Genomic DNA, 26,360 nt, shown 5'->3' on the forward strand with positions numbered 1-26,360 from the left:
GTTCTACCGCCTTCCCATCTCCGGAAAAGATTCGTTTGCGGATTAATACCTTTCAAATATTTGAACGTCTGTATCATATCACCCCTGTTCCTCCTTTCCTCCAGAGTATACATGTTCAGGTCAGCAAGCCTCTCTTCATACGTCTTGGAACGCAACTCCCATACCATCCTCGTAGCTTTTCTTTGCACCGCTTCCATTTTTTTAACATCCTTCGCAAGGTACGGCCTCCAAAACTGAACACAATACTCCAGGTGGGGCCTCACCAACGTCTTATACAGGGGCATTAAAACCTCCTTTTTTCTGCTGGTCACACCTCTCTCTATACAGCCTAGTAACCTTCTCGCTACGGCCACCGCCTTGTCGCACTGTTTCATCGCCTTCAGGTCCTCAGATACTATCACCCCAAGATCCCTCTCCCCGTCCGTGTCTATCAGGCTCTCCCCACCTAACACATACGCCTCCCTTGGATTTCTACTCCCTAAGTGCATCACTTTGCATTTCTTCGCATTGAATTTTAATTGCCAAACGTTAGACCATTTTTCCAGCTTCTTCAGATCTTTTTTCATGTTTTCCACTCCCTCCGGGGTGTCCACTCTGTTGCAAATCTTGTAAAGGAGATACAATTTGCTAGCCAACTGGAAATTGTGCGTTTGCCGATGGCTACCCCTATCCTGTTAGGGTCAAAAGAAACAAAAAGCTGGTGGTCTGTCTGTGGGCTTTAGTCCGCTCCAGAGAGAAGGCTAAGGCTTGCTTGCAATTTAAGGTATGCAGTACACTCTCGTCAGACTGGCCATGTAGTTTTGGGAAAAATATTGGTACAACTGACTAAGATTGAATTCCGACACTACCTGAGGAAGGAACTTAGGGTGTGTGCGGGAAAACTACTCTATTGTGGTGATATTTAGTATAAGGTGGATCAGCTACTAGAGCCTGAAGCTCACTGATCCAGTGAGTTGAAGTGACCGCCACCAGAAACACAACTTTCCAGGTCAAACACTTCAGATGACAGGGATCAAGTGGCTCAAAAGGAGCTTTTATCAGCTGGATGAGGACAACGTTAAGATCCCATGAAACAGTTGAAAGTTTTACTGGGGGATTTGTCAATAATAAACCTTGAACAACTACAGGCTGTACCGAGATGGGCTTACCCTCTACACAGTGGTACTAAGCAATAATTGCACTGAAACGAACCTTTACAAAGTTTTTTAAACCAGACAGAGAGGTGTAGGAGGTATTCAAGCACTTCTGTTGGACAAGTGAGGGGATCTAAGGCCTTGCCCTTATACCAGACAGCAAACCTCCTCCGCTTAAATGAGTAACACCTCTTAATGGAATCTTTCCTGGAAGCAAGCAAGATGTGGGAGACACTCTCAGGCAAATTTATGGTTACAAATGCTATGCAATCAATATCCAAGCCATGAGAGCCAGTGATTGAAGGTTAAAATGTAGAAGAGACCCCCTCATTCTGCATGATGAGGATCGGAAAATAGTCCAATCTCCACGGATCTTCAGAGAACAACTCCGGAAGAGGAGGGAACCAGATCTGTCTCAGCCAGTAAGATGTTATCAGGATTATAGTTCCCTGGTCTTGATTGAGGTTCATCAGTCTTCTCTATGAGAGGTATTGGAGGATATGCATACAGAAGTCCCTCCTACCAATGTAGGAGAAAAGCATCTGATGCTAGTCTGCCATGCGATCTGAGCCTGTAACAGAACTGGGGGACTTTGTTGTTGAGATGAGTGGCAAAAAGATCCACTGAGGGGGTGTCCCACTCTAGGAAGCTCTTGCAGGTTATGCCTATATTGAGATACCACTTATGCTGTGGCAAACCCCTGCTCAGTCTGTCTGCCAGGTAGTTGTCCATTCCTGGGAGGTATGTGACTTGGAGGTTCATCCTGTGGAGGAGGGTGGACTGCCAAATCTGCCACTGCTTCCTGACACAAGGGGTAGGATCCCGTACCCCCTTGCTTGTTTACATAAAACATTTCAACTTGGTTGTTCATTTGGATGAGAATAATTTGGTTTTGCAGCTGATCTCTGAAAGCCCTTAAGAGTGTTCCAACTGGCCCTGAGCTTGAGGAGATTGACATGGAGATCTGTTTCCTGACCTAACCAAGCCCCCATCTACATGAGCTCTCCCTCCCTGGTTGGGTGCATCCATTGTCAGCACCTTCTGAGATGGTGGAATTTGGAATAGTAATCCCACTGTCAAATTAATCTGAGTGGTCCAACAGAGAAGGGAATGAATCAACTCTGGAGGAATTTGGATGACATCTGCTATATCCCAGCCTCCTGAAACCACTGGGAAGCTAAGGTCTACTGGGTTTCTCAAGTTGAGACGTACCATGGGAGCGACATGCACTGTTAAGGCCATGTGGCCCATCAATCTCAACATTTGCTGAGCTGTGACCTGCTTGCTACTTTGGAATTGTGAGGCGAGTGTCGAAAAGGTCTCTGCGCTCACTGGTGGAAGAAAAGCCCATGAATGCAATGTATCTAGCAGGGCTCCTATGTATTCTAATTGTTGGACTAGAAGAAGGTGGGACTTGTGGTAGTTTCAAACTCTAGAACTTTAACACCTGAATAGTTAGGCGCATTGATTCTGTCGTTCCCCCCTGCGATGTGCACTTGACCAGCCAATTACCTTGGTGTCATCTTGAACTTATCTAAATCTGCACTATCCTTCATGCAGGAATTTAAAATACAAGACTATCTACGCTTCTTCCTTTTCGTTCATCAGCCCGCAAACCTGGAATGCTTTGCTGAGGCTCCTGAAAGAAACACCGGATCATCAAACATTAAAAAAAATTACTAAAAACTTATTTGTTTAGTAAAGCCTACCCCGAAGTCAACAATGCTGCTTAACCCCCCTTTTCCCCGTTTTGTTAATTTACCCGCATTTCACCCTCTGTTAGCTTCCCTTTTGCAGCTCCTGTATTCCCATCCGTATTCTCTTATTTTAGCCACGCTGCACTTAAATTTGTAACCTTTGTATACTGGACCAAATTTATCCTGTTGTATTATGTAATTTTCCAGTAACTTTGTTAGCCACATTGAGCCCGCATAAGCTAGGAAAATGTGGGATACAAGTGAACCAAATAAATAAATTGTCCAGATAGGGAAACACGTGCACTTCCAATCTGCATAAATACACTGCCACTACTGTTAAACATTTGGTGAAGACCCTGAGAGCTGATGTGAGGTCAAATGGCAGTAAGCGATACTGGTAATGATGTTTCCCTATTTGAAATCTGAGTTACTTCCTGTGACTGGGAATTGAAATGTGGGTACAGGCATCCTTTAAGTCCAGAGAGAATAGCCAATTGTTTTCCTGGATCATAGGGAGAAGTGTGACCAGGAAAATCATCCTGATTTTGTTTTTGATCAGGAATTTGTTCAGGGCCCTTAAGTCTAGGATGGGACAAAATCTCCCTGTTTTCTTGAGCACAAGGAAGCACCTAGAATAGAATTCTCTCTCTTCTTCCCCTGGTGGCAAGGGTTCAACCGCCCTGGCCTGGAGAAGGGCATAGATTTCCTCCACAAGTACCCTCTTGAGCTGAGAGGTGAGTGACGATGGTCTCGGCGAGCAATGTGGTGGTCTTTGATGCCATTGCAGGGCATAATCGAGACGGACTATTTAAAGAACTCACCTGTCTGAGGTTACAAGGGGCCACCTGTGATGGTAAAATTCAGCCTTTCCCTATCCAGGAGACAACTGGGATGGTTACTTTAAGGGCATCTATGCTCTCATGGAGTCCGTCAAAAGCTCGTCCCTTGCTTCGTCTGGCGCGCTAGATGGAATTCTGAGGATGGGGTTGGCGAGGCCGAGAGCGCTAATCCTAGGGCTGCTGTGCAGGGTGAGAAGGCGGCGAAAACCTATGCCTTTAAGAGTAGTAGGCTTGTTGTCTAGGCCCACTCAAAAACCTCTGTGAGGAAGAGGATGCAGCTGGAAGGTGCCGAGACAGAGTTTGTATGGTGTTCGTATGCTTCTTTATGAGGTTGGCAACCTCTTCCACCCCATCTCTACATCCATGGCAGAGAGTCTGGACACTCCTGGACACATTTTCTGCACTCCAGGTAATTACTGGCCAACTGGTGAAGCTTTGCGTCCTCCTGCTACTGTGGGAGAGCATCTGCAAGATTTAGTGTCCAGGCCTCCCTACCTGGGGGTGTCAAGCTCATTTGAGAACAGATTTGACCAACAGAGAATGGTGTGGCAGTTGAGCCAACTCGAATCTGGGAGCCTTCTGGATATGGTACTGCATATCCACCTTAGATGCAACCTGCACTGAGAGGGGAGATTCCCAGTTCTTCATCAGTGCATCCTTAAGAATAGGGTGCAATGGTACAGTGACCCCTTCCTTAGGAGGAGCTTCATAGTCCTGGACAGTCAACACCTCCGTCCTGGGCTCTTCCTCCATTTCCAACTTAAATGGGATGGCAGAAGCCATCTCCCTGATAAAACCAGTGAAAGAGACCCTCAGGTGGACATTTTCATCTCACTCGAGGTGGTGATGGATCAGAAGGTATCCCATAAGACCCCTCCTCCAAGAAGTAATGTGGGTCCTATTCTGAATCCCAGGAGCAGTCCCATTCAGACTCTTAACCATACTTAATTTTTTTATTTTATTAAAAACTTATATTCCACACTATCAATGTTCTAGGTAGATTTCAAACTGCATATCCACAATATCAAAATTAGACATACATAGTATCACAAAACAAACACTAACAACTTATAATAGACCTCTATATATTTTCAAATATAGGTACAATGACATCTTTTGCCACTTCATTAGTCTACAATATTAACTGATCCCCTCATAAGCCTGTAAAAATAAATGCGTTTTCAAATCCTTTTAATACTTTTCCAAATCCTGTATTGCTCCCATACTCAGGGGTAATTTATTCCACCAGTGGGGACCTGCAATATGAAATATAGCATTTTGAAACTCATCCAGTTTGATCACCTCATACGATGGAAATTCTAGCAACTATTTACCAGCTGACCTCAAAGTCAGTGCTGGTTGATAAATAATGAAACTTGGCAGCCAGTACTTTAGAGGTCCTCCCAGTTGTACTGAAAGAGTCTGTGCCTGCTTCTACTCAGTGGATCTATGCCCATGATCCGAAGAGTGTCAAGGTACATCCCTACTCTCTGACTTCAGAGAAGCTTCCTCCTTGACATCAAGAGCGGTACTGTATGCATTGAGGTTGACACCCTATGAGGTGCCAGTGTTGAGGATCTCTGCATCGGCTTGGAAGGAGCCTCAGGTAGAATGTGGGCTGGATCTGCAGTTGGTGCCAAGTGCTCTCGATGCCTGAGTGGTTTGCAACTACAGCATCTGCGCCAACTCCTCCCTCAGCATGGCTTGGAACCACTCATTGAAGGAAGGCATCGGCAGAGGCAGGGTAGCCGGAAAAAAGGCAGCCTGAAAAGGTGTCTGTGTTGGACCTGTAGCAGGGACCTGGTTGCTAGGAGACGTGCGCACCGGCACCTCTTCCAAGGAGAGGAGTACTCCTCCTGGTGCCTGCACTTCTTGGGTACCAGTGATGCAGATGCCCTGGCACTCCTGGCACTGTGTGCTCAGGAGTACTGGTGCTTATGCTTGTTGAGCTTTCGCGATGCACAACATCGCAGTCCTTCGGTGCTGACAAGGATAATGTCAAACCTGTACGTGCCCTCGGTGTCAGGTCTGATGTTGTCCAGCCCCAGAGCCTATTCTCAGCGTGCCCGATGTCAAGGGAGGTGGAGACCTCCTCGATGCCAGTACACTCCCAGTGGATGCTGAAGTCTTAGCAGCCATCGAGGTTGATGCTTCCGGTACTGATGTTCATTTATTGGCCTTCGAGGAGCCAAAAAGCTTCTCCTGTTGAACCCTTTGTGTCCTCAGCTGCATTTGCAAACAGAGAGAATAAGAGTTAGGCTCATGGTCAGGTCCAAGGCAACCAATGCACCAGTTGTGCGGGTCCATCATTGAAATTATCCAATTACACTGGGCACACCTTTTGAAGCCACCAGGGATCTTCTGGGACACTGAGAAGGATTGCAGCCAAATTGAGCTCCTCAATTTTGATCCAGAAACATCAGGCAGTGTTCAAATTGAGGCTGGGGCTCCAGCCTAAAAGGACCTACCAACATGGAAAATAAAGGAAACTTGAAGGGCCAAACAATTAAAAAGGTAAATTAAAGGAAAAAATGATCCAAAAACCTGCACAGGAAGGTGAACATGAAGACACATCCTCCCTGCTCCATGGAAAAATGAAGACTGAGAGGCCTGCATTCATGCGTCGGGCAGAAAGGCATCAGCAAATGTGTGGTGGGACGCTGCTAGAAAGTTTTGTTAATACTGCTAGTCAGCATCTGCACTGGGCTCCGTCTAATGATCTCACCCAGATGTGAGAATGCAAAGGCCTGTTGTCCTCAGAGAATACACAAATACAGTTACATCTACAAATACCCACAGCTAAAATCATCTAAAAAATTAAAATAAATCCTTCATACTTCCCTGCCTTTACCATGTAGGAATAAACATTTTACCCCTAGAACCAGCCCACCCAAATAAACACCTTTCCAAGCTGGCAGGTACTGAATTTAAAGTTTAAGGCTGGCAAACCTCTACCAGGGCAGGAAGAGGCTCTTTATTATGAGCTGTTCAGTGAATAACTTTCCTAGATAAAATGCCTATGCTGATTTATCATTCTAATCTGAATTTGGGATGCATTATAGTTCCCTACCTGTATTCTGCTGCTACTTTTGTTTTAACAAAATACATCACTTGCCATTCCTTTTTTCCTTCAATCAAATGACAAAATGTAGCACCAGATCATATTACATTCAACTGTGCTAAAAGCAACAAAAATCTAATGTCAGTCATCCCATGAAAAATTAAACCTACTGTATAAATGATTGCTTTAAACAGATCACTCACCTCCATTACAAAGCGTTTATCATGGCTTCCACCAGTCTCTGAAATGAGCTCATACTTGAGACCTCTTCTTTTCTCATTAAGCTCCATCACTGGGTTTTTACCACTTGCTGTAAGAATAGGACCCTGAGTTCTAACCTGGTTGCACAGGAGAAGAGATGAGAGAAAGAACACTTAACTGAATCAAACGTCTACCTAAGCTGCTGTGGAAGCAACATGCTTGTTAGTGCTCATGCTCTACTAGCAAACAAAAATGTCTCCAGTTTGAAAGCGCTGTTTCACCTAAAGAAAAATCATGCAAATGCTATGTAGATTTAACAGAGAACATTTGTTGTAGTGCCATGAATGTTAGACTTCCCTGCCAGTTGTGCTTTTAGCCTATGATTAGACTGTGACATTTCTTTACTTGAAACACAAGTTTCACACCACTTTACTCTTTTTAGACTGAAGAGCTCCTATGAGATCTTTGACAACAGAACATATCAGATAATCATTTAAATTTATTTTGTAGAGCAAACTGAGGCCCTAATGCTCAAAAGCAAATGCAGCCGCAGAATGCTGAGAGCTGACGAGCTTGTGAAACAATGAACTCCCAGCGCAATGAGCATGCAAATGCATGCTATTCGGCTCACTCGCTATTTCTTCCCAATGCTCAGCGGACAGTGTGCCAAACAAGGGCGCTCTTGCTGCTGAAAACCCTATGCCAGCTTGGAGTTCACATTAAGTTTGTCAGTGGCAAGGTCTGTCTGCTTGGAGAAATAGGAGCAAATACATTGGTATGCAAAAAAATACAAATAAAATTTTAAAAAGCCAGTGTTTTAAAATGACCATCTTATGTCCAGAAGTTGCTCAGATGAAATCTCCCACACATTTTTTTCAAAGGTTCACTTCCATCGGCACCTAAATGCAGTTTGTTGGCATTTATTTGGATTGGTAGCTAAAGATGAGTTACTTGCGGTGTCTGAATGTATTTCTCTCTGATTTGCCCATTTTAGAATATTTTTGGAGTCTCACATTTTTTTTGGAAAAGTCTCAAGCTTTCGGCAGAGAACATGCAGGAAAGGCTTGTCTTTTTGTGAAGCTCTCGCAACCAGCACCTCTTCCTCTTCCTTCCCTCTAGCGTTCTGGGCATGTGCTGAATAGCTGTGCTTAACGCACAACTCTTCAGTGCCTGTGCCAGAACTCCTTAATGCTCAGCGCTAACAATGTGCTTGAATTTGCATGCCATTAGTGTTGAGCATTAGGAGGTAACAAGCATTAACAATTCAAATTGACTGAAAATCATTTTCATTCATAAGACAAACAATTTCTGCACTGGAGCAAAAACTGCCATGCCTGTTCCAAATGTGTCTTAGAACGTTTAGAGAAAGGCTGTGCCATTCTCTATGTGGTACATTCTCTATGTGGTACGTGTTCAATGTACCTGATTTATTTATTTAGAACATTTGATTCATTGCCTTTCATAAATACATCAAATTGGTTTACAAAATGGCAGTAGAAAAGCAGAACATTAACAGCCCAAAAGGATGTACCAAACCAAGACTCATACACAAAACAAAAGGTGGGGCAGAAGATAGCACATCAGAAGTAACCAAAGAGATACTGAACATCAGATCGGGACACAGGAGGAACTTGCTAGAGGAGAAGGGAAAGAATCCAGATGCCCCCCAAAATTGCTATAATAGGCAAGATTTTTAATATACTATTAAACATTTGGTACTTGCTGATGAAAGTAATTTCAACCTATACTGTTAGCAAGATAGATTAGTACATAAGTACATAAGTAGTGCCATACTGGGAAAGACCAAAGGTCCATCTAGCCCAGCATCCTGTCACCGACAGTGGCCAATCCAGGTCAAGGGCACCTGGCACGCTCCCCAAACGTAAAAACATTCCAGACAAGTTATACCTAAAAATGAGGAATTTTTCCAAGTCCATTTAATAGCGGTCTATGGACTTGTCCTTTAGGAATCTATCTAACCCCTTTTTAAACTCCGTCAAGCTAACCGCCCGTACCACGTTCTCCGGCAATGAATTCCAGAGTCTAATTACACGTTGGGTGAAGAAAAATTTTCTCCGATTCGTTTTAAATTTACCACACTGTAGCTTCAACTCATGCCCTCTAGTCCTAGTATTTTTGGATAGCGTGAACAGTCGCTTCACGTCCACCCGATCCATTCCACTCATTATTTTATACACTTCTATCATATCTCCCCTCAGCCGTCTCTTCTCCAAGCTGAAAAGCCCTAGCCTTCTCAGCCTCTCTTCATAGGAAAGTCGTCCCATCCCCACTATCATTTTCGTCGCCCTTCGCTGTACCTTTTCCAATTCTACTATATCTTTTTTGAGATACGGAGACCAGTACTGAACACAATACTCCAGGTGCGGTCGCACCATGTAGCGATACAACGGCATTATAACATCCGCACACCTGGACTCCATACCCTTCTTAATAACACCCAACATTCTATTCGCTTTCCTAGCCGCAGCAGCACACTGAGCAGAAGGTTTCAGCGTATCATCGACGACGACACCCAGATCCCTTTCTTGATCCGTAACTCCTAACGCGGAACCTTGCAAGACGTAGCTATAATTCGGGTTCCTCTTACCCACATGCATCACTTTGCACTTGTCAACATTGAACTTCATCTGCCACTTGCACGCCCATTCTCCCAGTCTCGCAAGGTCCTCCTGTAATCGTTCACATTCCTCCTGCGACTTGACGACCCTGAATAATTTTGTGTCATCGGCGAATTTAATTACCTCACTAGTTATTCCCATCTCTAGGTCATTTATAAATACATTAAAAAGCAACGGACCCAGCACAGACCCCTGCGGGACCCCACTAACTACCCTCCTCCACTGAGAATACTGGCCACGCAATCCTACTCTCTGCTTCCTATCTTTCAACCAGTTCTTAATCCATAATAATACCCTACCTCCGATTCCATGACTCTGCAATTTCTTCAGGAGTCTTTCGTGCGGCACTTTGTCAAACGCCTTCTGAAAATCCAGATATACAATATCAACCGGCTCCCCATTGTCCACATGTTTGCTTACCCCCTCAAAAAAATGCATTAGATTGCATTAGATTGGTGAGGCAAGACTTCCCTTCACTAAATCCGTGCTGACTTTGTCTCATCAGTCCATGTTTTTGTATATGCTCTGCAATTTTATTCTTAATAATAGCCTCCACCATCTTGCCCGGCACCGACGTCAGACTCACCGGTCTATAATTTCCCGGATCTCCTCTGGAACCTCTTCGGTTGCGGAGGAAAGACTTCAGATTCTCTGCATTCACCCTGGTTTTATTCACGTGAATAGCAGACTGCTTCCTATCCTATACAGACCATGATCTGCTATAATGGGTTTAGGTGCAGGATCGTCACAAGTCAGAAAACCTCCATTTAGAGTTGTTAATGCTGTTAGTCACAATTATTTATTATTTTAACTACTTACAAAATAGAAAATTACACATCTGGGAATGCTCAACAGAGAGCCCCTGTTTCTCAAGTGCTTCTTCAGGAGCTGTGCCCTCGGCTATTAAATCTGCCCTGTAATAAATGTGTAGATATAACGTTTCTCATAGAGAGGACTGGAGGAGTTCCATTATAGTGTAAAGTGCAAGAAGAAGCCTACCTTTGGAGGGTCCTGCTTGTTCCTACTGCAGGACTCCTAATGCCTAAAATGTCGAGGGGATTTTTAAACCCGATGCCATCCAGTCCTTACAATCAAAAGAGACCTGTCTCTTAAAGGAACTTATCATTTAAAATACAACTTCTCTAGAGATATTATAAAAATGCTTTCCACTCAATATGGTTGTTCAGACCCTTAGGGGCTAAAGTATATAACCTAAAGATCCAGCATTGTTCTATTTGTACCAAAGCCAGATCCCGATTTCCTCCTCTTAAAGATTTAACTACATGATCTATTTTAGTAACTCACTAGTAAAAAAGGCCAGTTTCTGTTAGAAATGAAACGGGCGCTAGCAAGGTTTTCCTTGGAGTGTATGTTTCAGAAAGAGCGTGCTTGAGAGATGGAGCGTGTGTGTCAGAGAGAGAATTTGAGAGAGAGAGAGAGACAGAGTGTATGTGTTTGTGCGAGAGAGAGAGTGTGTGAGAGACAGTGTTTGTGTTTCTGTGTGACACTGTGTGAGAGAGAGGGACAAAGACAGTGAGTGTGTGAGTGAGAGTGTATGTGGCAGACAGAGAATGAGTGACTGCGTGTGTGGTGTGAGGAACCCCCTCATCCCCTCCCTCTCCCCTGCCCCCTTGCAGTCAGGCATGTGCAGCGACCCTCCTCTCCCCGTGTTCCCCCTGCAGCCACCCATGCCCATCAACCCTCCTCTCCCCCTGCTGCGTCCTTCCTGTCTCCCCTGCAGCCACCCATGTGGTCTCAGGCCCCCCCCTCAGCATCCCTCCTGTCCCCCTGCAGGCACGCATGTGCAGCGTCCCTCCTCTCTCCCCTGTCCCCCCTGCGGCCAGCCATGTCCAGCGACCCTTCTGTCCCCCTGCCCCCCTGCAGCTACCCTCCTCTCCTGTGCAGCCACCCATGTCTGAGGACGCTCCTCTCCTTTTTCCCTGTTCCTCCCCTGTGGCCAGCCATGTCCATCGACCCACCTGTCCCCCCTGATGACCACTAACCCTTCTGTCCCCCTGCCCGCCCTGCAGTGTCTGTCCTGTATCCCATGTCCCCCTTGCAAGCACCCATGTGGTGTGTGGAGCCCCATCCCTATCTCCCTGTTCCCTGCCCCCCCAGCAGCCACCCATGTGCAGCGACCTTCCCCTCCCCCTGCTTCCTTCCAGCCACCCATGTCCAGCGAGACCACCCTTTCCCCCCCCAGCCGGCGCAGCACCCAAAGAAAGCCCCTTGTCCCCCCCCTTCGCGCATCACCCGACCCCCCCACCGTGGCACATCAGCAAGCCCCTCCCCCCCTCATCAACCCCCTCGCCACCCGCAACCGCTAATACAAACTGTGTCCGGCGGCTTCTGCTTCTGCTATTCAGCAGCAGCAGCCTGTACATAAAGAAAACAACAACAACAAAAATCCTCCTAAAACACACCTCCGTTGAGAAGCATCTCACATTGGCTGAAGTCTCAGCATGCGTTCCTCCTCTCCCCTCTGACATCTTGGCATTTCTCCGGGGTCTTGCGGCAGGGGCACTGACGTTGAGGGGAGAGGAGGAGCGGCTGCAGAGACGTCAGCCAATGTGAGATGGTTCTCCACGGAGGTGCGTTTTAGGAGGTTGTTTTTTTGTTTGTTTGTTTTCTTTATGTACGGGCTGCTGCTGCTGAATAGAAGCAGCAGCAGCCGCCGGACAGAGTTTGTATTAGCGGTCGCAGGTGGCGAGGCGGTCGATGTGTGGGGGGGAGGGGCTTGGTGAAGCAGCGGGGGAGGGGTTGGGTGATGCGGCAAGGAGGGAAGGGGCTTTCTGATGCTCCGTTGCACGGGTTGTTGTGGCGCTGCGGCAGGGGGGCATTTAGAGGTGCACCGTCGAGGCTGTTTGTGTGTGTGTGTGTGTTTGTATGTGTGTGTGTGTTTTGTGTGTGTGTGTGTTTTGTGTGTGTGTGTGTTTGCGTGTGTGCGTTCGTGTATGTGTGTGTGTGTTTGCGTGTGTGTTTGTGTGCGTGTGTTTGCATTTGTGTGTGTTTGCGTTTGTGTGTGTGTTTGCGTTTGTGTGTGTGTTTATGTATGTGTTTGTGTGTGTTTGCATTTGTTTGTGTGTTTGTGTTTATGTGTGTGTGTTTGCGTGTGTGTGTTTGTTTGTGTGTGTTTGTTCGTGTGTGTGTTTGTGTTTTTTTGTGTGTGTGTTTGTGTTTCTGTGTGTGTGTGCGTTTGTGTGTGTGCGTTTGTGTGTTTATGTGTATGTGTTTGCGTTTGTGTGTGTGTTTGTGTATGTGTTTGCATGTGTGTTTGCGTTTGTGTGTGTTTGCGTTTGTGTTTCTGTGTGTGTTTCTGTGTGCATGGGGGGGGGGGGGTTGCGGGTAGCTTTTGTGGTCGTATGGTTGGGGAGTTTGCCAGCAGTCTGTAGCGATTCCTAGGCAGGGGGAGGAGTATGGAAACACTCCCCCTGCCTGGGTCGTTGTTTGTTGGAGGGGGTTGCCAGTTGGTAGGGGTGCCTTTATGGATCCCTTTACTCTCTGTGTTCCGCCCTCGAGGGCGGGGCAGAGAGACATGGTAAGTTGGATGGCTTCACCACCATGAACTTACGAACTGTTTAGGGATTTTGCAGATGGCTTCAGCAGGTTGTCTTCAGAATGTTGAGGTAGCGTTTTATGTACAGATGGGGCATGGCTGAGGGCGGGTCTATGAGTGAGGGTGACTGGTCCTAGCCTATGAAGACTACAGGATTTTTGTGCTTCTCTGCCTTGGAGTGAGCTTCTCTGCCTTGGAGTGAGCTTCAGAACGTTCAAGGTGGGATTTATTAATATAGATCTTTAGCTTTCCTCCGCAACCAAAGGGAGAATCTATCTTGCTAACAGTATAGATTGAAATTATTTATTTCTTTATTTATATTTATTTATTGCATTTGTATCCCACATTCCCCCACCTATTTGCAGGCTCAATGTGGCTTACATTGTCATAACAGGATATCGGATACAGTTAGTAATGTGTAGCGCTTACGAAGGGGTGAGGGAAGAGAGTTGCTAGGGTAATTATAGGAGGTGTGCGTTCATAGTTGAGTGGACTTAGTGAGGTTATAAGTTCTCATTGTAGGCCTGGTTGAAGAAGAATGTTTTCAGAGATTTTCGAAAGATAGATATTTCTTTGATTGCTTTCAGGTCTGTAGGTAATGCATTCCATATCTGCGTGCTCTTGTAAGAGAAGGTAGTGGCATGCATCATCTTGTATTTAAGTCCTTTGCAGCTGGGGTAGTGCAGGTTGAGAAATTTACGGGATGATCTTGTGGCGTTTCTGGGAGGTAGGTCTACAAAAGGTTTAGCATGTAGATTGGGGTGTCTGCATGAATAATTTTGTGTACCATCGTGCAGATCTTGAACACAATGCGTTCCTTCAGTGGAAGCCAGTGAAGTTTCTCTTTTAGTGGTTTTGCGCTTTCATATTTAGCTTTTCCAAATATGAGTCTGGTGGCTGTATTCTGGGCAGTTTGAAGTTTTTTGATTGTCTGTTCTTTGCTTTCATCAGCAAGTACCATATGTATAATTAATAGTATATTAAAAATAATGGCAGAAGGATCGTGGAGAACAGCTTATGGGTTTTCTGCAGAAGAAGCTACGAATTTGCTCAAAGATAGGGACGTATTCAGAACACCGTCCACTGGGCCTTCTCAGTCCCAACAGTTTGGCAAACTTACCGATACATACAAAGAGATAACCAAGTTAGAAATAAATGGTGCTACCTTCATCAACTATTGTAGCAACGAGTGGATCCTGAGAGGGTTAAGAATGAATGTCGGACCGCAGATTTTCAGAGATGACAAAGAGTTTGTGAATAAATAGAATTGCATTTTAAATTGATGCTCACTAGACCTTATTGCTAATCTACAAACTATCGTTGGGTTAGATTCATTTGAAAAACATCATCAAGAGATCTTAGAAAATATGGAAAAATTTCGGGAACAGCTACACAAACAGAAAACGAAGAAATTTGCCAGAAACAAGATGGATTATAAGACGAACAGTCTACCGCTGGATGTACCCACCAGAAGAAGAATCACAAATAAAAGAAAAAAAGGGGGTACGTTTTGAATCCTCGTCATCCACCTCTTCAGGTTCAGGAGAAAAGCGGAGACCACGCCAAGATTTTTTAGGGAGAGGCAGGGGACCACGCAGATGCCCCAGAGGCCGTGCCAGCCGAGGGAGCTCACAGCCCCGTCCACAAACACGGTCCCAGGACCAATGGAGAACGTAGTCTTTAATTTGTCCCACAAAAGCCTCACTCCTACAGAACAAGCAGTTTTAGCAAAAGGACTTTCCTTCATTCCCTATGAACCATTTAATGTCTTTCAACTACAGACTGATCTAGAGAGATTTATAAGAACTCTAACTTTGAGAGCATATTTTGTGGATAAAGAAGACATACTAGATAGATCGATTAAGAAGAATAAATCATTATGGAACCCTCCGGGCCCAGTCGACCCGTTAATACAGACTTAAAAAACTGGTCCTGGAGGACACCACACAGTTAAATCCCTATTATAAGCACTATCGTAATCTCACTAGAGATGAATGGACGGCTCTCACAAAGTTGAAATCTGATGACTCATTTATCATCCGCAGAGCAGATAAAGGGGGAGCATTAGTCATCCTCGATAAGAATTATTACGAGAATGAAATAGTTCAACAACTAGCAGATACTACTACTTATGCCCCCCTTTCTGCTGACCCAACTGCGGAGATCCAAGAGGAAATAATGGACATTACACAAAAAGCAATGGAAGAAGGGTTCCTTACCAAATGAGAATCTGCTTTTCTAAATAAATCATATCCTCTTGTTCCCTTATTCTACACAGTCCCTAAAATACATAAAGATTCCACCTCCCCTCCCAGGAGACCTATCGCTGCGTCAATAGACTCACTACTTGAACCTCTTTCACAATATGTGGACTGGTTCTTAAGACCGATGGTACAAGAAAACCCCACCTTTATAAGAGACAGTACTCATTTCTTGAAAATATTAAATGCAGTTCCTACAAGTCAACATCCCTTCATTATGGTAACGCTGGATGTAACAGCTCTTTATACATCCTTACCTCAACAAGTTTTTTTTTAACCACTGGGCCCTCCACTGGAATGGTGGAGGGCCCAGTCACAGAGCTCAGGCCAGTACAGACCTTGGCTGAGTCAGAAATCTGATGGCTGACACAACTGGGAGTTTACTGGAAAAGTATGGCCTAGTTTGTAGCCCACATTGAGGCCTAAATAAGCTAAATTAGGAAAAGTTAATAGATATGGAAACAAAATGGAGGATTTCAACACAAAATGGAAGCCCGTATCTGTTACAAAGTGGAATTTTCTCTAATGTAAGTTAGAAAAACAAGTTGAGCAATGAGTGAGTCATGCCAGGTGCAGAGAAAATAGGGAACTAGCTGTCCAAGAGAGGAGGGAGACTTTCCTGTGAGCAGGGTCTTGCTTAAGATTTGTGATCAAGCGAGCTAAAGACAAAACCATGTTAGCAAGATAGAAGCTACTCATTAGCATGAGCCAATCAGTGACAACCATGACATTAGCATAGATCCAATCAGGTATATCTACTGTCATATTATCCATATCCTGAGGGCACCTATAAAAATCAGGGTATTTCCTGGTTTAAGCTAGAGAGAAAAGGGTTGGCACTCTCTCTCCAAGGGAAACCAATGTGTCCAGCAGAATTAACAAATTACCTAATTGCTTTCCCTTGTAAAACCTCTAATTGGTAAAAGAAATTATAAAAGATTAGCAAATATTTAACACCTGTTTGCAGCTTATTATATTCCTATAATTAATTGATTGTACATGCCTGTTGTCAATCACTGATTTGACTTATACCTTAGCAAATAAACTCCTCATTCCAAATGATGATTTGTGGGCTTCACTTAATGATGAAAGGCTGTAAGTATAAATGCTTTTGCTATATCAGGCTATCTTTCGCGGCATTGTATAACTTGTAGCCTAAATCCAGTTTGTCATAAGGCTGGTATCTATTCCTTGCCAGTGCTGAGAGGCGGACTAATGCGGGTCCCTTAGACCTAACGTCTCTCTCAGTGGCAATTCCTCTTAGAACTTCACAACTCCCCGATTACCCCAGTACTAGTGCTATTTAGAGATGGAGTCAGATTAAGGTCACTCTAGCCTTCTTGGGGGGGGCTCGGGACCCCTCTATTCTCAACACAGGCCACGCCCTCATCAGGTTCCTACCCCTTTTCTAACAGAGCTAGCCATCATAGCTCTTAAGAAGAACTTCTTTCTATTCAAGGAACAGTTTTTTCAACAAAAAAGGGGGTGGCTATGGGCGCTACTTGCGCTCCATCAATCGCCTGTCTTTACATGGTGCGTTTTGAAGAACACTGGCTGAAAGAGAATCCCTGGAAACAATTAGTCTTTGCATGGCATCAATATATAGATGATGTTTTCATGCTATGGAAAGGTAATGAAGACCAGTTGCAAGCTTTTTTTAAGTGGCTGAATGCCAGGGATGTCAATATTACTTTTACTAAACAACAATCTCACATTAAAATCAACTTTTTGGATGTTCTGGTAATGCAGGATATAGGATCATTCACCACTGAAGTATATACAAAACCTACAGATCGCAATACTCTCCTCCATTACCAAAGTAATCATCCCCTGACAACAAAGAAAAGCCTGCCATTTTCTCAACTTCTTAGATACCGCAGAATCTGCAGTGACAGAAAGATGTTTAAACATCAAGCTAAGACTCTTCTTCAAAAATTTAGTATAAGGCAATATCCAGCAGAGATTCTGAAAACACCAGAGCAAAGTATAATGATAGAGATATTCTTTTACAATCCAGAACAAAATTGCCAGATGGGCAACTACAAACTTGTGTTTTGAGAAATACACACGGCATCCGAAGAGTTGTACAAATATTAAAATACCACTGGAGAATGGTACAAGCACATCCAGCGTTTCACGATCATCAGTTGCGTATAGCCTTTTACAGAGGACAAAATTTGAGAGATATAATGCAACCCCGGTTAAGTGACAGAAATATCACTACAAAATTGTGGGGCACAAGGACTGTGGCAGCTGCATTTATTGTTCAAATATGACCATCATGAATGTGTTTATTAAGCCCAATGATAATAAAACATGTAAGCTGAAATACAACACTGACTGCAACAGCACCTACGTAGTCTACGTCCTAAAGTGCACTTGCCCAAAACTGTATGTAGGGAAAACCACACGTGCACTAAAACAGCGTCTGAGTGACCATAAATTTAACATTATTCACCAGCGCAAGGAAGTCCCCCTAGTGGCTCATTGCATGGAAAAACAGCACACTTTTACAGTCTTTAAGTGCATCGCCACAGATCATGTAGTTAAATCTTTAAGGGGAGGAAATCGGGATCTGGCTTTGGTACAAACAGAACAACGCTGAATCTTTAGGTTAATTACTTTAGCCCCTAAGGGTCTGAACAACTGTACTGAGTGGAAAGCATTTTTATAATATCTCTAGAGAAGTTGTCTTTTAAATGATAAATTCCTTTAAGAGACAGGTCCCTTTAAGAGTCAGGTCTCTTTTGATTGTAAGGACTGGATGGTGCTGGGTTTAAAAATCCCCAACGCCATTTTAGGTATTAGGAGTCCCGCAGTAGGAACGAACAGGACCCTCCAAAGGTAGGCTGCTTCTTGCACTTTACACTGTAACATAACTCCTCCAGTCCTCTCTCTGAAACGTTATATCTACACATTTATTACAGGGCAGATTTAGTAGCCGAGGGCACAGCTCCTGAAGAAGCACTTGAGAAACAGTGCTCTCTGTTGAGCGTTCCCAACAGGGGTGTAGCCAGACAACAGATTTTGGGTGGGCCTAGGCAAGAAGTGGATGGGCACTAAGTCTTCCCCCCCACCACCAAAAAAATATCTCAGCTGGTGGGAAAACGCTTCTATCCACCTTGGCAGTCTGCAGCTGGCATGCGCTGAAAACTGATCATGCACAGGTGCCGGTACAATGGAGAGTAGCGTTTTCGTTACCATCAGGGGGAAGTCTTCAGCTGGTGGAGCTTGGGATCCGCACCAGCTACCATTAAACATGTGCTGCTGTTGGGTGGGCCTGAACCCTAAGTGGATGGGCTCTGGCCCACCCAGGCCCACCTGTGGCTACGCCACTGGTTCCCAATCGATCATGCTACAGCCCAGATGTGTAATTTTCTTTTTTGTAAGTAGTTAAGCTAATAAATAATTGTGACTAACAGCATTAACAACTCTAAATGGAGGTTTTCTGACTTGTGACGATTCTGCACCTAATCCCATTATAGCAGATCATGGTCTGTATAGGATAGGAAGCAGTCTGCTATTCACGTGACTAAAACCAGGGTGAATGCAGAGAATCTTAAGTCTTTCCTCCGCAACCGAAGAGAGAATCTATCTTGCTAACAGTATAGATTGAGATTATAATAGGCAAGAGCAAAATTTAAGAAAAGACCAGCCTAAACAACCAGGTCTTGACAGGCACCTTCAACCTGGCAAGCGAGGGCTCTATCTGGAGTGGGAACAGTTGAGCCTCAGCTTGTTGACTGGGGGAACACAAGAAGATCGGTGTTGGAAGAGTGCAGCGAGTGTGATGGGGAGTAAGAATAGAGCATAGAGGACAAGTATGAAGGGATACGTGTAAAGGACCCTATGCATTAGGGCCAAAATCCTGAATTGAATTCTAATACCAATAGCCAGCCTATTTGCTCAAAAGTGGCATGATGTGATCAAATTTACAGATATTGTAACGCAATTTTACAGCAATATTCTGGAGGAGTTTAAAATGCCTGACAGAATATAATGGAAGCCCAGCAAGGAGCACATTACAATAATCCAACCTACTCATGTCACAGGTGTGAAACACTGTCTTCAAAGCCTGAGGATCCAGCAATGGACAAAGCCACTACGCCATTCTTAAGGCATAAAAAGAAGTTTTCACTACCTTGGAAACATGGGGGCTGAAGGCCAAAGCACCATCCAAGAGCACTCCTAAAGACATAGTAACATAGTAGATGACGGCAGAAAAAGACCTGCACGGTCCACCCAGTCTGCCCAACAAGGTAACTCATATGTGCTACTTTTTGTGTATACCCTACTTTGATTTGTACCTGTGCTCTTCAGGGCACAGACTGTATAAGTCTGCCCAGCACTAGCCCCGCCTCCCAACCACCGGCTCTGGCACAGACCGTATAAGTCTGCCCAGCACTATCCCCGCCTCCCAACCACCAGCCCCGCCTCCTGCCACCGGGTCTGGCACAGACCGTATAAGTCTGCCCAGCACTATCCCTGCCTCCCACCACCGGCTCTGGCACAGACTGTATAAGTCTGCCCAGCACTATCCCCGCCTCCCAACCACCATCAGGAACAAGAGACCTGATAGTTATCCTTAGTAACATAGTAAATGACGGCAGATAAAGACCTGTAGGGTCCATCCAGTCTGCCCAACAAGATAAACTCATTTTACATGGTATGTGATACTTTGTATGTATACCCGAGTTTGATTTTCCTTACCTTTCTCAGGGCACAGACTGTAGAAGTCTGCCCAGTACTGTTCTTGTACTAAGTTCTGAAGCTAACATCGAAGCCCCTTAAAATTTATACTCCAGCCCATCCCTATCTATTCAGTCACGATCAGGGCATAGACTGTACAAGTCTGCCCAGCTCCCGTTTTGTTTCCCAATTACCAGCATCGCCACCCAATCTCCGCTAAGATTCCTTGGAACCATTCCTTCTAAACAGGATTCCTTTGTGTTTATCCCACGCACGTTTGAATTCCATTACTGTTTTCATCTCCACCACCTCCCGCGGGAGGGCATTCCACATATCCACCACCCTCTCCGTGAAAAAATACTTCCTGACATTAGTCCTGAGTCTGCCCCCCTTCAACCTCAATTCATGTCCTCTAGTTCTACCGCCTTCCCGTCTCCAGAAAAGGTTCATTTGCAGATTAATACCTTTCAAATATTTGAATGTCTGTATCATATCTCCCCTGTTTCTCCTTTCCTCCAAGGTATACATGTTCAGGTCAGCAAATCTCTCCTCATACAGTTTGCAACGCAAATCCCATACCATTTTTGTAGCTTTTCTTTCTACCGCTTCCAGTCTTTTTACATCTTTAGCAAGATACGGCCTCCAAAACTGAACACAATACTCCAAGTGGGGCCTCACCAACGACTTGTAGAGGGGCATCAACACCTCCTTTCTTCAACACCTCCTTAAAGAGGATGGGAAATGAGTCCACACTGGAAGGGGACGGTTTGGGAGAGTGACACCTAGAAAGCCAGAGGGCCTCGCAATTGCTTAAATTTAGCTTATATTCAGACAACCAGCGAGCAATCCTTAAACTAGTGGACAAAAGATCCAAAAAAGCAGAGAACCACTTGTCACCAGCCACCACAAGCTGGACATTATCAGTATAAATATATGCACTGATACCCAGATCCTGAATAAAGGCAGCCAGAAGAGCATGGAAAACAATAATTAAGGTAGTGGGCCAAGAATTAATTCTGTGGCATCCCAGAAGATGATGGATGAACAGCTGACATTCCAGAGTTAATGGAAATAAGACTTGACCAGTTAAGGGCAATGCCCCCAACTCCAGTATCCTAGAGTTGAGTCAGGAACAAGAGACCAGATTGAAAGCACAGCTCAGATACAATTGAATAAGCATGACATCCCTCTTGCAGTCCAGATGAGTGACAGTCTGCCAGAATTGCAGTCTGCTGTAGCACTCACAAAACCCTGTTTAGAGTGGAAAAGAACAGTGGAGTTCCAGAACTGGACCACTTGCTGTTTCTTGGCAAGTTTTGCCAAGAAATGGAGATGGACAATGAGCCAGAAACTTGATGGGGAAGTTGGATCTGAACCAGACTTCTTCAGGCAGGAAACAATCATGGACTTTCCATGGGGATGGCATAGACATCAGACTAAGGCTAGAACTGATCAGGTCCAGAATAAAAGGTGCCAAAGTGGTAGCACAGTCCTTGATCAACTACAGAGGGGTTCCATCCAAGGGAGATCCAGAAGGATTCACAGAACCCACAGTTTTTAAAGCCCACCATTATTAAAGGAGACAAAGCAGTGACAACCTTATTAATACAGGGGCAACAGAGAAGGCAAAGAGGCAATATGTGGATGAGAAAAAGGGAGGGGAGGAAAATGTGCATCTTTCAAAAAGGGTCCCTACAGAGCAACCAAATTATCCAAAAGGAAAGGAGCAAAACAATCCAGGGAGGAGGACAGGTCCATCAGTGAAGGGGTAGAAACCAAGCAGACAGTACAAACCACGCTGAACAACTGATGAGGATAATTAGTTGAAGACAGAACTTGCTTTGAGATGCTTCAATAAGGACTTCTATTCAGGTTGAAGAGATCTACAATAATGATGACTAGCAGAAGATTTATCCTTCCTCCACTGATGATCTGCCCTCCTTATTCTCTTCTCCTGGAAATTTCTCAGGTTAGCGTTAAACCAGAGAAAAACATTAAGAGTGTGCTTGCGAAAAAGGTGCACAACTACTACTACTTATCATTTCTAAAGCGCTATTAGACGTGAACATGAAGAGACAGCCCTTGCTCGACAGAGCTTACAATCTAATTAGGACAAACAGGACAAACAAGAGATAAGGGAATATTAAAGTGAGGATGATAAAATAAGGGTTCTGAACAAGTGAATAAGGGTTAGGAGTTAAAAGCAGCATCAAAAAGGTGGGCTTTTAGCTTAGATTTGAAGACGGCCAGAGATGGAGCTTGACGTACCGGCTTAGGAAGTCTATTCTAGGCATATGGTGCAGCAAGATAAAAGGAACGGAGTCTGGAGTTAGCAGTGGAGGAGAAGGGTGCAGATAAGAGAGATTTACCCAGTGTACGGAGTTCCTGGGGAGGAATGTAGGGAGAGATAAAGAGTGGAGAGGTACCGAGGAGCTGCAGAGTGAATGCACTTATAGGTCAATAAGAGGAGTTTGAACTGCATGCGGAAATGGATAGGAAGCCAGTGAAGTGACTTGAGGAGAAGGCTAATATGAGCATAACGACACTGGCGGAATATTAGTCGTGCAGCAGAATTTTGAACAGACTGAAGAGGAGAGAGATGGCTAAGTGGGAGACCTGTGAGAAGCAAGCTGCAATAGTCTAAGCGAGAAGTGGTAAGAGTGTGGATGAGAGTTCTGGTAGTGTGCTCAGAAAGGAAAGGGCGAATTTTGGTGATATTATAGAGAAAGAAACGACAGGTTTTAGCAGTCTGCTGAATATGTGCAGAGAAGGAGAGGTCGATTTCGGCTGAGATTTCTGGTGTGGAGAGGTAGATCTGGGAGTCATCAGCTTAAAGATACTGAAAACCATGGGATGAGATCAGAGTACCAAGGGAAGAAGTATAGATGGAGAAAAGAAGAGGTCCCAGGACAGATCCCTGAGGTACACCAACTGATAGTGGGATAGTAGAGGAGGATCCACTAGAGTATACACTAAAGGTACGCTGGGAGAGGTAAGAAGAAAACCAGGAAAGAACAGAGCCCTGAAATCCAAGTGAGGACAGCGTATCAAGGAGTAGGCTGTGATCAACAGTGTCAAAAGCAGCAGACAGATTGAGAAGGATGAGGATAGAATACAGACCTTTGGATCTGGCCAGGAACAGATCATTGGAGACTTTAGCAAGCGCTGTTTCAGTTGAATGAAGGGAGTGAAAGCCAGATTGAAGTGGATCAAGAATAGCTTGAGATTGAAGAAAGTCAAGGCAATGGCGGTGAACAGCACGTTCAAGAATCTTGGATAGGAAAGGGAGGAGGGAGATGGGGTGATAGTTGGAAGGACAGGTAGGGTCCAATGAAGGTTTTTTAAGGAGTGGTGTGACTACGGCATGTTTGAAGGCATCAGGAACAGTCGCAGTGGAAAGTGAAAGATTGAGGATATGACAGATAAAAGGGAAGACAGTAGGAGAGATAGTGTTAAGTAGATGAGTGGGAATAGGATCAGAGGAACAGGTAGCACAAGATTCAGATCATCAAGCACAGACTATCAATGAGCATTAAATTTAAGTCAGTGTGGAGGAAACAAAGAGGCAAAGGTAAAAGGCTATGAGCAGAGAAGAGGTCCTTATCAAGCTGCTGAAATACCAGGCTTTGCAACCTGGACAGCAGGAAAGATAGTACAGGCACAGCTAAAAAGGAAATACAATAAAATACAATACAGAGCTTATTAACCACTTTATCCCAAAAAGGTGCAACGCAGTTTACAAAGTAAGAGACCAATACAAAACTGGGAAGAATAACACATTACAAGAATATATTGAAAAAAAAAAATCAAATATTCAATTTTTTCCAAAATAAGTTGGTTCAGCTCTGATAAATAAAGGTAAGTCCTTCCAAAAAGAAATCATAAGTACATAAGTACTACTACTTATCAATTCTATAGCACTACAAGGCATACGCAGCGCTGTACACATCATAAGTATTGCCATACTGGGAAAGACCAAAAGTCTATCAAGCCCAGCATCCTGTTTCCAACAGTGGACAATCCAGATCACATATACCTGGCAAGATCCCAAAAAAGTACTAAACTTTTTATACTGCTTATCCCAGAAATAGTGGATTTTCCCCAAGTCCATTTAATAACGGTCTATGGACTATTCCTTTAGGAAGTCGTCCAAACCTTTTTTAAACTCCGCTAAGCTAACCGTCTTTACCACATTCTCTGGCAACGAATTCCAGAGTTTAATTACACATTGAGTGAAGAAACATTTTCTCAGATTCGTTTTAAATTTACTACATTGTAGCTTCATCGCATGCCCCCTAGTCCTAGTAGTTTTGGAAAGCGTAAACAGACGCTTCACATCTACCCGTTCAACTCCACTCATTATTTTATAGACCTCTATCATATCTCCCCTGAGCCGTCTTTTCTCCAAGCTGAAGAGCCCTAGCCGCTTTAGCCTTTCCTCATAGGGAAGTCGTCCCATCCCCTTTATCATTTTCGTCACCCTTCTCTCCACCTTTTCTAATTCCACTATATCTTTTTTGAGATACGGCGACCAGAATTGAACACAATATTCGAGTTGCGGTCGCACCATGGAGCGATACAAAGGCACTATAACATCCTCATTTTTGTTTTCCATTCCTTTCCTAATAATACCTAACATTCTATTTGCTTTCTTAGCCACAGCAGCACACTGAGCAGAAGGTTTCAACGCATCAACGACGAAACCTAGATCACTTGAAAAGGGAAAATAAAAAGTTAAAAATGCGCTTTAAGTGCAAACTCTTAACAGATGGATAACGCAATATTAATTGATCCTTAAGACATAAAGAACATCTAAGCTGTGGGTATTTAGTAAATCATTCATAAACACAGAGGTTAGACTGTAGAAAGACTGATAAGTCAAACATAATGCGTTAAAAAATTATCTGACCAAGACAGTGGGATAGTGAAATGGGTGAATGAAGGCAGTGAAGTCCAAATGTTGACTTAATGACCAGCTAATTATGACAATTACCTTTTTTTATATCCTAGTTTGAGAAAACCTTTAGTTTTTATGACATTGTTACAAGTTGTAACAGGTGTGGTAGCTGTGTTAGTCCACTTTTAAAGGTAATCAATAGAAATAAAACAAAATAAAACATGGAAAAGAAAATAAAATGATTCCTTTTTTATTGGACATAACTTAATACATTTCTTGATTAGCTTTCGAAGGTCGCCCTTCTTCGTCAGATCGGAAATAAGCAAATGTTGGTAGATGACAGTATACATTGTAAGCTCTTTGAGCAGAGACTGTCTGTCTTCTATGTTTGTGCAGCGCTGCGTACGCCTTGCAGCGCTATAGAAATGCTAAATAGTAGTAGTAGTAGTAAGTGAAACATCAAAGCATTTCAGTGACAGTCTAACAGGATTTGGGTGGGTAGGTGAGAGATAGGGAGATATGCATGGAGACAGGAGGGTGTCAAAGCAGTACAATTCTATGGTTTATAATGGGCTAGAAAACCCAGATCTTTGTTAAGTTCTATCTGCTGGGTGTCAAAATATTTAATCATTCTGACTTCAAAGGTCTTACGTTCCTATATTGTTTTAAAGTTCCCTTTTAGGATTCTGTACCAGCGATTTCATGGTAAGAATCCTAAAAGGGAACTTTAAAACAATACAGGAACGTAAGACCTTTGAAGTCAGAATGGTTAAATATTTTGACACTCACCAGACAGGACTTAACAAAGATCTGGGTTTTCTAGCCCATTATAAACCATAGAATTGTACTGTTTTGACACCCTCCTGTCTCCATGCATCTCTCTGTCTCTCACCTACCCACCCCCATCCTGTTAGACTGTCACTGAAATGCTTTGATGTTTCACTTATATATACTGTCATCTACCAACATTTGCTTATTTCCAATCTGACGAAGGGCAACCTTCGAAAGCTAATCAAGAAATGTATTAAGTTATGTCCAATAAAAAGGGTATCATCTTATTTTCTTTTCCATGTTTTATTTCTATTGATTATCATCAATTTAAAGAAGTGGTCTATACTGTTATCGAGAACACATTCCTGCTCATCATCTTGGGACGGGGGATGTGAACAATGTTTGTTACTGTCACAATAAAGGCGGACTTTTGGGCTACAAGTCTAAATTCAGAAACTGAGTGGCAAACTATTATTTTATTTATTTTCAGCACTTGATATACCACAAGTGATCACTGAGGTGACTATGCGGTTTACAATTTCTATTACAGGTACTTTGCACCATCCCTAATAGGCTCACAATCTAAGTTATATATTGCACCTGGGGCAAGGGAGGG

The 26,360-nt window shown here is 44.0% G+C and overlaps 1 protein-coding gene across 7 annotated transcripts in view; it reads right to left on the reverse strand.

The window, feature by feature from the left end:
* The window catches only part of STRBP (spermatid perinuclear RNA binding protein), a 482,484-nt gene that overhangs the window by 38,203 nt on the left and 417,921 nt on the right, over positions 1-26,360 (reverse strand). For all 7 annotated transcript variants that reach the window (XM_030207341.1, XM_030207340.1, XM_030207342.1 and 4 more), the window contains one exon: positions 6,934-7,068. In XM_030207341.1, the coding sequence (XP_030063201.1) occupies positions 6,934-7,068 (135 nt within the window). The remainder of the gene's footprint in view (positions 1-6,933; positions 7,069-26,360) is intronic.

Source organism: Microcaecilia unicolor, chromosome 6 (assembly GCF_901765095.1).
Source record: "Microcaecilia unicolor chromosome 6, aMicUni1.1, whole genome shotgun sequence".
In the NCBI taxonomy this organism is placed as follows: Eukaryota; Metazoa; Chordata; class Amphibia; order Gymnophiona; family Siphonopidae; genus Microcaecilia; species Microcaecilia unicolor.